At 42.2% G+C, this 14,656-nt stretch overlaps 1 protein-coding gene across 1 annotated transcript; it reads right to left on the bottom strand.

Moving 5' to 3' along the window:
• Positions 1-4,099: 4,099 nt before the first annotated feature.
• LOC308102988 (uncharacterized protein) lies at positions 4,100-13,635 on the bottom strand (the record flags this gene model as incomplete). The annotated part of the gene is made up of 5 exons (XM_080452841.1): positions 4,100-4,398; positions 5,655-5,769; positions 12,050-12,370; positions 12,455-12,547; positions 13,392-13,635. 5 exons carry the CDS (start codon positions 13,633-13,635, stop codon positions 4,305-4,307), a joined length of 867 nt encoding a protein of 288 aa, XP_080308967.1. The 3' UTR covers positions 4,100-4,304.
• Between the last annotated feature and the right edge of the window lie 1,021 nt (positions 13,636-14,656).

Below are 14,656 nucleotides of genomic sequence, written 5' to 3'. Positions count from 1 at the left end.
GGGATGCCTATAGCGGCAAATGCAGACTTTAATTTGGCCAGGGAAGAACCAGAATGGTCCTTGGGCGAATCAACAAGTAAAAAATCATCGAGCAAATGCACGACAGATGGCAAACGAAGTCTATTTAACATTATCCAGCAGAGCGCTTCTGAAACCATGTTGAATAAAGCCGGGCTACTTCGGCATCCGAAGGTCAATCTTACAGCGAAATAGAATTTGGACTCCCATCTAATGCCAAAAAGATGCCACTGAGAAGGGTGGATGGGCACTATTTTAAATGCGTCCGTTATGTCCGCCTTTGAAAGCCAGGCACCCTGGCCCGCTAGCTTAATAAGCCTGATGGCATTATCCACCGTTGCGTAATTCAGGGAAAATGGTTCTAATGGGATAAGGCTGTTTATGCTGGCCACTGGGCCTGAACGAGGAGCAGATAAATCGAAAATGAGCCTTTTCTTTCCCGAATATTTTCTAGTAGCGATGCCGACAGGGCTTGTGCGAAATACAGGAAAAGGAGAATCATTAAAAGGCCCGATTAAATACCCCTTTTTTAACTCCTTCTCCAGTAATTGGGAAACTATTTCAGGCTCTTCAGATGCTGATTTTAGATTTTTACAGACAAATGATTCACTCACATCTGAGATTACACCTACTCTGAAACCCTGAGACAAACCCGTAATTAAATGGTCAAAAAAGACATGGTCTTGATGTTCAGCCAGTTCACCAGCCAGCACGCTGACATTTATTGGGGTTGAAGGGTGGACCCGCAGCAGTTCTTGGAACCAGCCTACTTCCCTTTCCGAGGAAGACGGGGGCGGGATGGCGTGCGGGGGCAAACAGACTTGGGATGCGCCTCCCCACATCCGCTACAAACATGGAGGAAAACGCAATGTGGATACGAACAAACATTGAAATTGAAATTATTGCAAACTGCTTTGTTGTTAATCATAACCACCTTCCGTCCGAAACTATCAACTTTAGACCCAGTGGTTGGTAGAGACCCGGGAACACCCACGGGCGGTGATGCCGTAGATGGTGGGGGATACTGGAATGGCACTCTGGGGCAGAGCGAGGCTGAATGACCCATGTCACCGCAAGTAGCGCAAGACAGTGCCTGCTGGCCTCCAGTTAACAGCACGAGTAATTCAGTATCGAGGAATGACCAGTCAATGATCGTGTTGTACTGGGATACGTACAGGGCCGACTTGCTGGAGAGAGCCTTGTGGTACTGATAAAATATGTTCCTACCATATTTTAAATTTAAATCCCTGATTAGTGCTAGATAAGAGTCAAACTCTTGTCTCCTGTCGGGAAACGCAGAGCACATGACATTACGATAAATGCCGAAAGCCACTAGAAATTCCCCAATAGACAAATCCCTTGACAGCCGGGGATCAGTGTTTTTTAACACAGCAGCGAACTGATCGCCTGTGGCAATTCTCCTGTCACACTCGGGAGAGGGCAGTAAGATTTTGATCAAATTGATGTCCTTGCCTTGAACAATTTTTGCTCTTAAGCGGGGGGACATGTTAGAAGCTTGAGGTATATAGGCTCTACCTTGGACTGTATGGCGAACAGCAGAGGCTAGGGAATACTGAGGTGGCTCCTCTGGTAAGAGAATATTTGCCCCGGCGGGCTGCTGAATAACTGCAACGTGCTGTGGTGGTTGCACAGCCTGTGGAGCCGGAGGCGCATGAACGGTAGCGGCAGCGACAGCCTGTGGAGCCGGAGGCGCATGAACGGTAGCGGCAGCGACAGCCTGTGGAGCCGGAGGCGCATGAACGGTAGCGGCAGCCCCGTTCTCTAAAGATGACAGCCGAGCATTAATGGCATGGAGGTTGTCTAGAATGATCTGCATGTCGCTGACTCTGGGCTGGAACTGAATGACACCGCTTCCGCTGGGCCTTGGGCTTGGTGGAGGTGGAGGTGGAGGTGGAGAAGCCTTCCTGGTCCTCTTTCTCCCCCGAGTTGGCTTTGGGTCGGCACCAGCCGGAGCAGACACGGATGCAGTAGCATGAGCAGACATGGAAGCGGTAGCAGGAGCAGACGTGGATGCAGGAGCAGGACCAGATTCGGGTGCAGGTATAGAAGCAGCGTTTATGGCAGCAACAGGGCCAGATGCAACATGAGCCAAGGCTAGATCGGTTAAGCTTTGAATTTGAGAGGCAGTTAACCCCGGTGCTGGGTTCACATTATGAGCAACCAACTGCTGGTGTAACTCAACCGCATCATATCTCTCCGGCTGCCTAGATAGCCTGGGACTTCTCCTAGGCTGCTGTGCTGTAGCGTCAAACACAATGTCGCCGTGCAGCGCTATTTCTCTGGTAATGTCATCGTCTGAGTCAGACATGATGAGCACTAATAGAATGCTTAGAAATACGGATTTGATATAATGCAACCTCATGCCCATGTAAAGATGCTTGCTGTTCGCCGACTGAAAGGAGAATGACAGTTTAGCGGCAGTGATATTTGACAGAGTGGAGCCCGATCGCTGATTGGCTGGCTGCCGATTGCGTGTGCTCGCTAGATCTGTGAATGGAAAGATACTGACAGCGTGGGAACGGAAGTGACGCAGACAATAGCGATGCGCTCCCATAAAGCCTTAGATCTTCTTTATTGAATTTGCGCTTAGAGCTACATTTGTGTGTTGGGCTTAAAGCGGCACTATGTAACTTTTTATTGTAGAGTATGTTAATATACAATATAATTGGGGTAGTTGTATTTTGTCTCCCTGCTCTTCTATTGAGACATTTAGATTGTGTCAAAGGTCCTTGACACAGGATCTGTCACAATTGTTTTACCTGATGGTCAAGATTCAATTTATCCCCTGAGCAAGCAGGCAGGCTCTATTTAGTTCAATGGTAAAAATGTCGGCACTTGCACAAGAAACCGAGTTCAAATCCGGGGTAGAAGAGAAAAGTTACATAGTGCAGCTTTAAAGGGAGGTCTGGCAAATTGTTGGCATATTGCTATTTGGTGGAGTGAGAAAAGTCCGAAAATGATTGCGCCTCAAAACAGCTCTGACCTCGTCCAATGTGTAGCGCTGTCCCCATACCCAGTAGCCTGGCTCCACCCCCTGAATCGTTTGCCTCGCATTCAGGGTCTGGTGACGCTGTCGAAGGCGGGTGTTTCTCGGTTGAAAATCTGTACGACGAATCGGGATCGGGATAATCCAGTATGAACCAATCGCCAAAGAGTCTTTGAAAAAAAAACTTTGGCCACGCCCCCATCTCAGAAATCGGCTGCATTGAGAGGGCTTTCAGACTGAATGATGGAGTGAAACGAAATGAAAATTCAGGCTGAGTGTCAGGCTACATACCCAGCATTCCGCCATTGACTCTTTTCAGTCTAAACTCACTTTTCTCACTGTGATTTTTACATGTCCATGTATAGTTTTTTTGTGTGCCTATGAGCGGTGTGTGTATTGTTTATGCCAGTGTTCATTGTATTTGTGATTTTAGCTATGTGATATTTTAGCTATAATGATATGTATCGCACTTTGGCGCTCTGCATACAGTATATTGTTAGGCTGCTTTATAAATACATTTGACTTGACTACGATGCAAACACGGACAAAGTATCGATTCAATAGGAAATAAAATGCTTATTTTATTGCATCAGAAAGCAACATCAGCAATTCATCATTGCAACATGTCTAAAGCACTACATTCGATACCTCAATAAAAAAAACCTGCTCTAATAAATGCAAACAAAACTGAAGACATTTTTTTTTATTGCCACAGGTTGATACTGGAAGAACTACAGCATTGTCTGCTTTCTAATTTTGTTGTTTAGAGCGGTGGTTCTCAAGCCTTTCAGGCCCGACCCCCCAAAGTAATCATATTTGAATTGAGGACCCCCCACCCTGATGAGCATTTGGAATTGCAGGCATTACTTTTAGTTTGACTCTGTTCCACAGATAAATATTGTGAAAATAGCCGAACTATAAGCTCATAACGCTCTCTTTTCTTTTTTTTTGCTTTGTTTACTGTTGAGTCAACAATGTGGGGACCCCCCAAAATAATTTAGGGACCCCCCAGCGGGTCCCGACCCACAGGTTGAGAACCACTGGTTTAAAGAACATAATTGTCAGGATAGAGAGAGGAAGCAAAACTAGAAACCTGGGAGATTTACTTTTTGACTACTTGGCTACACAAAGCTAAGTTGGAAACCTGTTCCATTTGTCATGAAGCAAAACTTTGGCGTGCATGTCAAAGCATTGTCACAAAACCAACTGGGTGTCTGGAACTGCTTTCTACCAGGTATTAGACAGCCCTGAGTCACCCAGAACCCTCGACTTTGACTTGTTAGACCCGTTTGGACTCCACAGTGGCGATGATACTCTGGACCCAGTTCTGAGTTGGGTCAACACAGAACCTGCAACCATTCTTCATTATGAGCCTAGAACAGACAGATAGATAGAGAGAAGATTTTTTTTATCATTAAGGTGTAGCATTTTACATTGTAGGCATGTCAACGGCTAAACAGATTAGCCGTTTGTTAAAATAATATGCTTATCAGCTTATTGGTTAATTTACATTGTTCTGCATAAGATGCATTACCGCAGCTGGAGGTCTAGATCGGAGGAAGAATGAATAAAACACATATGTTTTATAAAGTTTTCTTGATTCTTGAAAATTCTTATATCATGTCAATATGTCAATATTGCCATATTTTAGCTGTTTTATAAAAGCAATGTCACTCCAAGCTTTGATTGTAATTGTATCACAGTTAAAGGGACTACATGTACACCATGAATTTGAACTTTTCCTTCTTTTTTGTGTGTTTTTGGTCTCCCCTACCTCTCCTCTATCCCAAAAAATACCCCAGTTTGAGCACTCAGGCTTTCACAGCATATCTGGGGTTTATGTAAATAGGTCTCAAAACAGGACAAACTGATTTGGCCCCGAAAGTGACGTCAATAGCGGTACAATCCCTCCCATTTTTCAGTTCCAACTTAAAAATAAATAAATATATATATATATATTTTTTTAAAAACTTTTTCCACTCAGAACCAGGAGATAACATGCATACAAACTGGCTCAATAGCGCCACGTGCAAATCAGGACAATGTGGTATTGCAGGTGAAAGTGCTTTATAAGCCAGAGAGTAGTTAGTTGGAATGATTATATCTGAGGTTTGATTTAGGCTCAAACCTTTTGAAAAACGTTTGAGGGACATAAACAATATGATATTAAATATTACATTTTTTTTTAAATTCATGGTGTAGATCCTTTAAGGCGGTTGAACATCTCATAATTGTGATAATATACCATGGCCTGTTGTGAGATATTGCTATATATTTATAGATAATTATGACAGGTTGTTTTTGTATTGCCATATTGGCCTAAATTTAACCAATAACATTTTTGACAGTTCAATACTTGGAAAGCGTGATTATTTAGCTTCAAGAAAAGAAAGAGACATGTTATTCTTGACTAATATAATCTGCAAAATATTAATTCATCATTCTAAAAGCCCGCTATCATCTACATTAACTGGAAGCTGACATATACTGTAGGTAACATCTTGGTATCTTCACTCTTGTGTGAAAAAAAGTGCTCTGAACAACTTCACCTGTACAATGTGTTCGATGTTATTAATGTATAGGTATACCATACAATAAGTATATGCCTGGATGAGAATATCATACTCACAGAACTCCGGCCTTAACACAGTGAATGTGTGTGCGCTGGAATGTCACCACGTTGTTCTTAGGCAGGGGTTTGGTGTGATACTCGAAGCAGCACTCATCTGGATCTGCAGAACTGCCTGGAAGGGTGAGAGTAAGAAGGAGAAAATCTGTCAGATCACAGATGAACAGAAAAGGAAGAGGAGGTTACACTGACTGCTCATGACGTTTACAGGCTTAGGAACATAAACTCAAACACGTTTGGCTTATATTTATTATCATAAAAAAGTCATGAGTGATTTTAAGGGTTTCCACACTTATTCGAAACGGGGCCAGAGATGTGAGGAAGAGAGAAAAAACTTAAAAGCATCAATGTAACCCTGTTTAAAGGAAACGAATAGTGACACTTTAAATATGAGACTGATTGGAAGAGGGAGTGGGGGAGAGGGTGTTTTCAGCCATCTTGAGAGTACCAGTGGAGGAGTGGCTCTCCTCTGGTCCAAAAACCTTCCGCCAAAGTCCTATATGAGGTGAGGAAATAATGAAGGGTCTGATGGTGGTCAGAGCCAAATATGAGCTGTGGCTGAGCACAGTCGTCCTGTGCTCTGCCTCGGCTAAAGGACAACTACTGACTGAAACCGGTGGGGATTTTAATTTCCACCACAACAGATGAACAGATTCATCCGCGGTGGCGGAGGCCTGTGAGCAAATTGATGCAGGGTCTGTGTGCAAGAATGGATTCACCTTTCAAGATCCTCATTTCCTGCCTGTGACGTGGTTGTGGATTGTCTCCACAAACGTATTTTGAAATACGTACATGTTTTATTGTTTGTTTGTTTCTCATCATAATAACCATGCAATCAATGCAATCATGTTGAGCTTGATGCAGCTCTCTCACTCTGCAGCATTATGACAACTACAGTATGAGATTTGGATTTCCATGAAACTTGTTATTGTAATGTGCACCACTGACTGCACCTTACATGGAGAGGCGTGTGGTTGAAACCACACAGTGGTAAAATGAACATGCCACATTGTCTTCATTTCCTTTAAGAGTTTGCACGTACGCCTTGTCTCTGTATTTCCTTGATGCCCCCTTTCCATTTCAACACACCACTAGACAAAGCTGAGTACTGACACTTGTTTCACGTAGCTTTAAAACGTTTTTTATAAAGCACAACTACACAGCACAACATCAACAATAACGAAAAAACATCAATACAACAACATCAATGGTAAGAACAGATTGAAAGCTTTGTGGCTGAGCTGATGCATATGTGCACATTCTTCTATCTAGACGAGTGGTTCTCAACATGGGGGTCAAACCCCCCGGGCCCGGCGCCACGGGGGTGTCTGAGGGGGCCTGGCACCCTCAGTTTCAAATTGTGCCCCCTCAGTTTATTTTGGGAAAAAAATAAAAATAAAAATTATTTTTTTATAATTATTTTTTTGATAAAGAAATCGGTAAAATCAGCCAAAAATAAGAATGAAATGACATAAGCCTAACCTAGCCCTAACCCTAAAACCGAAATAAAGTAACAAAAAAACGCCCAAAAACCGGGTCGCGCACCCTCACAATTTTCAACTGCACCCTCAGTCATTTCATCCTGGCGCCGGGCCAGAAACCTCCCCCCCCCCCCCCCCCCCCCTGGGTCGCCAATAATTTGGAGGTGTCATCGGATTCTTTTCTGAATGTGCTCAAAACAATTCAAATCTGGAAAAAAAAACTAGTATTTAATTAGTAGGTAGACTGGAAGAGAGAGAGGGAGAAAGTTTGTGTTTGTGTGTACGCGCAAACATGTGTGTCTCTGTGTGTGTGTGTGTGTGTGTGTGTGTGTGTGTGTGTGTGTGTGTGTGTGTGTGTGTGTGTGTGCGTGTGCGTGTGTGTGTGTGTGTGGTTCTGCACGCCCTACAACACAGAGAAGATTTACTCCTCCCTTTGCCACATGAATGTAACTTGCTCCGTGAAAGTTTAAAGGTGAAGGAACTTTCAGTTGAGATCAGATGATCACAGTGGAGGATCAGTGGGGCTGCTGGCTGTTTAAGCTGTTATTGATAAATCCCACAGTGCAGATGATGTGCCTTTTTTTTAAGGAGCCAGAAACTACTATCCATTGATTAATCCAAAAGACTTGAAGTTTTGTTTGAAACACTGAAAAATGTGTGTTTAAATTGTGAGGTTTAGTGTGAATCAAATTCAACATGCATGCATTTTGGAGTGGGAACGGCCAAATGGACATTTATAAACAAATAAAAAAGGGAAATGTTAAATGTTTCAGGAGATGGGCTTTTGGTAGAAGCAATCATCAGAGTGGATTTTGGTTTTTATTCACAAATGAATAGTGGTGATGAGTTTCTATCTGGATTATTTTTCTATTATGTATTGCTATAGATTAAACAAATCTAAACCATCAATTACTCACACTTGATCTGACATGTCATGATTTATTTAAATTAAAGGTGGTTAAAAAGAATCTCTCTCTCTCTCTCTCTCTCTCTCTCTCTCTCTCTCTCTCTCTCTCTCTCTCTCTCTCTCTCTCTCTCTCTCTCTCTCTCTCTCTCTCTCTCTCTCTCTCTCTCTCTCTCTGTAGTCTACCAAAGCAGGATGGAACATATTAGCATAGGTGGGTGGAAACTTGTGGTGGGGGGTGGGGGCAAAGTTCTTCGAATGAAGGAAACAAACTGTGGTCAGTGTTTATGGTGAGAACAGAAAGCTGAGAGGTGTTAATACTTATCTCAACACTGTGTGTGTGCATCCTGAATGCACTGACCTGATGCATAGATGTGCACTTTATCAACATTTTACTTAGATATACCTGTACTGCATGCATTCTTGCACATGCTGTAATGTATCAATGCATTAATATAGACATTATTGTTTGTATTATTATCATACAAAAGTATTACATTATCTATACATCACCTCTTTTAGTCCTATCTCTGACAACTCCATACTCTATAATAACCTATATTTGCTCTAAATACTTACAAATGGCAATACACAGAAAATAGCAACACGATGACTTCTGAGCTTGTATATCTGCAATGTTCACCCCATAATACGTTATGGTTCAAGTGGTTAAATGTGCCGAAAGTGATATTTTTTGGTTAAATCTAAATATTTGTTGTTAAAAGTTAAACCTCTATATTCTGATAGTAATCATTGCTATACAGAAAAAAAAAATTCAGGTGGGTTACATATGTCTTCCAATCTGGAGAGAGGACGCCACAAGGATCATTTATCATTATGTTCCAGATCCAATTATGTCTTCTCATTGTTTGTTTCCTCACTTCCAATTTCACTTGTTTATCATGTGTTCTGTATTAGTTCTTTCTCCTGATTGGATGAAATTGGTATCCCGTCCTGAAAATGTATACCCCTCTTAGTGAACAAACACTCTATAGCACCTTTAAAACTGAGGCCCCAAATTAAAGGCAACACACAGATAACTAGAAAAAGTGCTCCTCGGAGCACAGGTCTCCCGCCAGGTCAGGTACGTTATTGTGGCATCAGAATGTGCCATGGGCCACCAAATGTGGGCTTTTATAGCAACAATCTTTCTCTGGACCGCCTAGCTGACTACTTTTCCCCACTGACTGCCTACTGCATATCCTTGTGGAAAGCCCTGCATTATGTCAAAGACAAAGACATGCAGTCATTTCAGTGTGAGTAGCTACAGTATGAACGCAATGCTTGATGGTGGAATTGAAAGGGGCACCTACAGTAATTGAAATGGCTTTTTCTTCCTTGGCCTAATAGAAATGTGCGTGTGAAACTTCACGGAAATCGCAAGCTGTGTTCATGATTTGAGGCATTTTGTTCAAAATGAACCAATCCTGCAAAACTGTGGAAGCCAATCTTAGGCAATCAGGATGGAATATGGGAAATCGGATACATCTGTGTTATTCTTTTTCTCCACAAATGGATTTTGGAAAACCTGGATATATTGACTGATTTTACAGTTTGAAGAGAAATACTTTATTTTCATCAGCCTTAACACATTGGGTGCCAGAGGTTTATTAAAATATTATACGTTGAGTGCCTGCAATTCTTCCATCCACTTGCGTTATACGTTTCGTGCTGTGAGAAGCCCCGACGCGGAAGTGCATGTAAACAAAGCGTGCGTGCGAGACGGCGGAGGGTCCCGACTAACTCCTGGAACAATAATATTTCCAACGCGACCCTCCATTGCAGCGTGATCGCCGATCGAAAACGGCTCGTTTCCACCACATTAAAAAGAAATGGAGATATTAAGCTTTTAGTCAAGGAGATAACATTGAAAACGCCGACCGGAAGGATTTTTGACATGGAGCCACATCCAGCCTCTTCTTCTCAGAAACTCCTTGGGTGATGTCAAAGTTTCGTTTTAGCGCCCCACGTGGGCCACTCGTATAAAAATAGAATTGGGTCAAAAACGGTCCGGACCGTTTTCGGCACTTCTCGTTTGGACCCTCAAAAACGGTCCGGACCGTTTTTGGCATTCAATGTGTTAAAAACCATGCAATCAATGCAATCATGTTGAGAATGATGCTGCTACTTCTCACCCGGAATCACGGGTTTGTGGCAGCTTGGTCTCTGATGTCGAGGGAGACGCAACCTACATGAGACTTGTTATTGTGCACCTTACATAGCGGCGTGTGGTTGAAACCACACGGTAATGTTTCAACATGCCACGTTGTCTTCATTTCCTTTTTAAGGTTATTTGTACGTGCGCCTTGTCTCTGTACTTACTTGAAGCCCCCTTCCCATCCCCCTACTTGCCATTCAATACACTACTAGAGAAATCTGAGTCCTGGGTGCTTGCTTCATGCATCACTTTGTTCGCCAGCGCCAGTCTTATGTTTCTTGCTGCTGATCAACTTAATAGTAATAATTTCACAACAATCAATGTTCAAATCCAAACTATATCAACAGAAAAGTAGAAATGCTAAAAGTGTTTTAGATTGATCACAGCAGTGTTTAACTGATTATGTGTGCCATAGGGTGGACAAAAAACACAAGTTAGAGAACACCCAACATTGCACCCTCTCCATGGGTTCTTGGATTTGCCCAGCCGTTGATTGATCTCAACTATCTGTCACTGCTATGCTCTCTGAGTTCAATTTAAACTGAGGATCTTTGCTGTGTCTCTTCCTACACTCGATGGCCCGCTTCCTCACTCTCTCTGGCAACACTGACGGAGAATGTACATTAGTGCAGTCGCCACTGCACGCCAGCAGTAAAGTACAGTGCAGTACAGAGTAAAAAAAGTTGCATGTGACGTGGGCACACATGAAGCCATGTTACTGTATTAATACACACATGCACAACTACAACCAGAGTGTGTTACAGTATATGAGTTACATTTTCTTTGTACAAACTACAAACATGACGTCAATTTTCATTGAACTGCTGCAATACCCCAGCCCCCCCCCCTCTCTTTCTCTCTGTATGTTATGTGTGTGTAATCCTTGATCAAAGCGGTGAGTTTCACCAAAGCTGAGGAGTTTCCATCTCAATTTAAAGTCAATACATAAACTAGATAGCAGTTTATCATTATCATTATACAGTATGCATTTTTTATAATAATATCAGAACTTTTCTGATCAGGGCTATAGAGAGGATTTTAAACAATAGCTATGTACCGACTGTGTGGGCAAACACGTATAAAGAGCATAGTTTACAATAATTCACTATGTTTACAATCGGGTGGGAAAACTCATTAAAATATGCAGCAATTAAGATCAGCGTATACATGTTTGATAGAATGGTGGCATCAGAATGTGCCATGGGCCACCAAATGTGGGCTTTTATAGACAAAATCTTTCTCTGGACCGCCTAGCTGACTACTTTTCCCCACTGACTGCCTACTGCATTTCCTTGTGGAAAGCCCTGCAGTGTTAGGGTTAGTATAAAGTATATACTTTTATAAATAAATAAAAGTTTAAAAGCACGCACCGGCCCTCGCACACACACACACACACACACACACACACACACACACACACACACACACACACACACACACACACACACACACACACACACACACACACACACACACACACACACACACACACACACACACACTTACTTACTTTTGCTTATTGTGTATGATTAGGGTATAAATGTGTTTGTTTACGGTCTAATAAATGACATATTATGTTATTGTCTAACTTTATACAAAGTACACCTTGTTACGTCTTAATCAGCATACTGCAAATTAGTCTGTGACCCACTAGCTTATTCTGCATCCTGTATAAATTCTCTCCTGATTGGATGAAATTGTCATCCTGACATGTGAAACAGGGAGACACCTTACTGAACAAACACTATATAGCAATGATTGCCATGGGGGATATAGAGCTATTTAACACTTATTTTAACAAACATCACTTAGAGCACCTACATTATTCACACAGGTGTATAACATCTCTCACCTGCTTTCTCTTTCGTAAGCTGGATTTTCAACTGTTTTTTCTCCACGATCAGGTCGTTGAAGTCGGACATTAGCTGGGCATTCTCCTGGACCAGGCTGTCGTGGGCGGTCTTCAGCTGGTCTCCCTGCAGGGTCAAGTTGTTGTAGTCAGTCTTCAGCCGGTCTCTATCAGCCTTTAGCTGGGCATTCTCCAGGATCAGGATGTTGAAGTCGGACTTTAGCTGGGCATTCTCCAGGGTCACGTTGATGTAGTCGGACTTTAGCTGGGCGTTCTCCATGGTCAGGTTGATGTCGGTCTTTGAGTGGTTTGTGGTGGAATGATCTGCAAAGGAACACAAGCTGACGATAAACACAGTTGTTGCTGTTGTGAGAGCATGCATTTGACCTTTGACCTCCTGATACTCACAGTCAATGACCTTGGCTACGGTTCTCACTACAAATAGCAGACTCAGCAGCATAAGACACAATGTCAGCGCTCTGACGATGTCTCTCTGGATAACTGGAAGATATTAGCACAAAAGCGTCCAACGTTAATATGATCAGCTTCAATGTTTAATTTCAAAGAACACAGAGTGTCAGGACCCCGGGTGTGTTTGGACCCATATAACTGAACTCAACTCAACGTACAAGCAGGAAACCAAGGAGGACAGTTTAACGACGACTTTACTTAAAGGGATAGTTCACCCCCAAAATGACTTTTTTTCCTATCGATTACTCCCTCCATGGAGACTTGAATTCATGGATATTTTTTAGTTTTTGTCGCATTTCAAAGCCAATAATTTGATGACCGGCAGCGGTTCCGGTAGGAGACACAAAGAGTCTCCTTTGTGTCTCCTACCAGAACCGCTGCCTACAGGTCCGCTGGTCATCAAATTATTGGCTTTGAAATGTGACAAAAACTAAAAAATGTCCATGAATTCAAGTCTCTAAAGTCTCACAATCTGGGTGAACTATCCCTTTAAAATTAGAAACAGTGCTCATGAGAGCACAGGTCTCCGCCAGGTCAGGTAGGTTATTGTAGGTGCTAGTGGCGCTATTATAAGCCAATGTGAAAAAGGGCGCCATTTCTTCTTAGGCCTTGCACAGCAATCGGACACTGCGTACCCCTTATGCCTATTTGTTTAAATGTTTTGACGTGTCGATGTAGATCAGCTATGTTCACTATTTTATTGAGCTGAAACGCTTTTGTTAGCAAAAAAATATCTTTTTACTTTGCCAAGCCGCGTGTAGAAATAATGTTTTTTTTTATGTTTAAACTCCTACTGTATATTCTTTAATATGTATCATGTAATCAGTAAGGTTGTGACAAGAGCGATAATGGCTGTGCGTGTGTTAATGTTTACCTTGATCCCGTCCAGCCCTCTGGGAGCCATGGCCTCGGTCTCTGAGTCTGCGTGCTCTTTCGTTAACGTACTGCGGGCTCTCCTCCTCCTCCTCCTCCTCTTCGTCCTCCTCCTGCTGAGAGCCTTGGTCTCTCAGATTGTGTGCTCTTTCATCGATAGATACCACGCTGTCCTGCTGCTGCTCTCCAGCCTCCCCCTGCCTCTCCTCCCTGACTCCTCCATCATACCTCACTCTCTTTGACATGACTGGCTTGATAATGTGTAGAAATAAGAAACAAAAACACCAATAGTAATTTAATAATTAGTTTAGGTTTATGTGTATTACCATTAATTATCATAAACGTCACCTTGCTAAACTAATGGCCTACGTAATTTATATATATATATTGAAATAAGTCAGCTCCTCATGACACTGGCCACCTCTGGTAAAGTCGCCTATCTCCTAATTGAAAAGGATCATGCTGTTCCCTCCCCTTTTAGTATAATGGCCTAACTCCCTAGTGTGACTTAGGCCAAAATAGGCATTTTTTTTTGGCCTAAGTCATGGTTTTGTGACTTAGGCCAAAAGAAATGCCAAAAGAATTGCTTAAATCATTTGGCCTAAGTAAGTCAGTTTTAATCCTATTTAAACCAATTAAATCTCTTCTGTTACACAACTGACAGACAGTGTTATTTTAATGTTAATAGTCATAATTTGTTATAAAGGTTTTGGGTGAAATGATTAAGAAATATCATATAGTTTTGTTTTGGATCAGTTTATATTTTTTCTGAAAAACTTGAAAAAAATTACTTTAGGCCATTAGTTTAGCAAGGTGACGATAATATACTTAAATAAGTATATTTAAAGATATACATAATAGCTTTAAATGTTATTTTATGCAACAAAAACAAAACAAAAAACAAAGCATGCACATCCACCACATAGTGCTGGCCAGAAGCAGAATACCAGAGGAGAACGGCAGAGTCTGCACGCTGAATCAAGTTCCAAAAGTGTTTTTAATTAACACCTTGGTGGTATTGTACATAAAACACTTGTGGAGCTTGATCCAGGTTGTTCTACTGTTCTCCTCTTAAATCTTATCTTACTCACTTTGTCCAATATCTGTGTTGTCCTACATAGGTCTTCACTGTTGCAGAATAGACTGAGCTCCTGTCTGTTCTAGTCTAGTTGTAACACTGTCACACCCAAGCACGTCTTTTTGGCCACACTTGGGGGGCATACATGCGTGCGCATGCATGTGCACAAACTGCAGCATAAACAATAG

The sequence above is a fragment of the Gymnoscopelus braueri genome, assembly GCF_963280865.1.
Source record: "Gymnoscopelus braueri genome assembly, chromosome: 16".
NCBI lineage: Eukaryota > Metazoa > Chordata > Actinopteri > Myctophiformes > Myctophidae > Gymnoscopelus > Gymnoscopelus braueri.
Note: the sequence above shows the minus strand (reverse complement) of the source record. Positions and strands in the feature narration are given on the sequence as shown.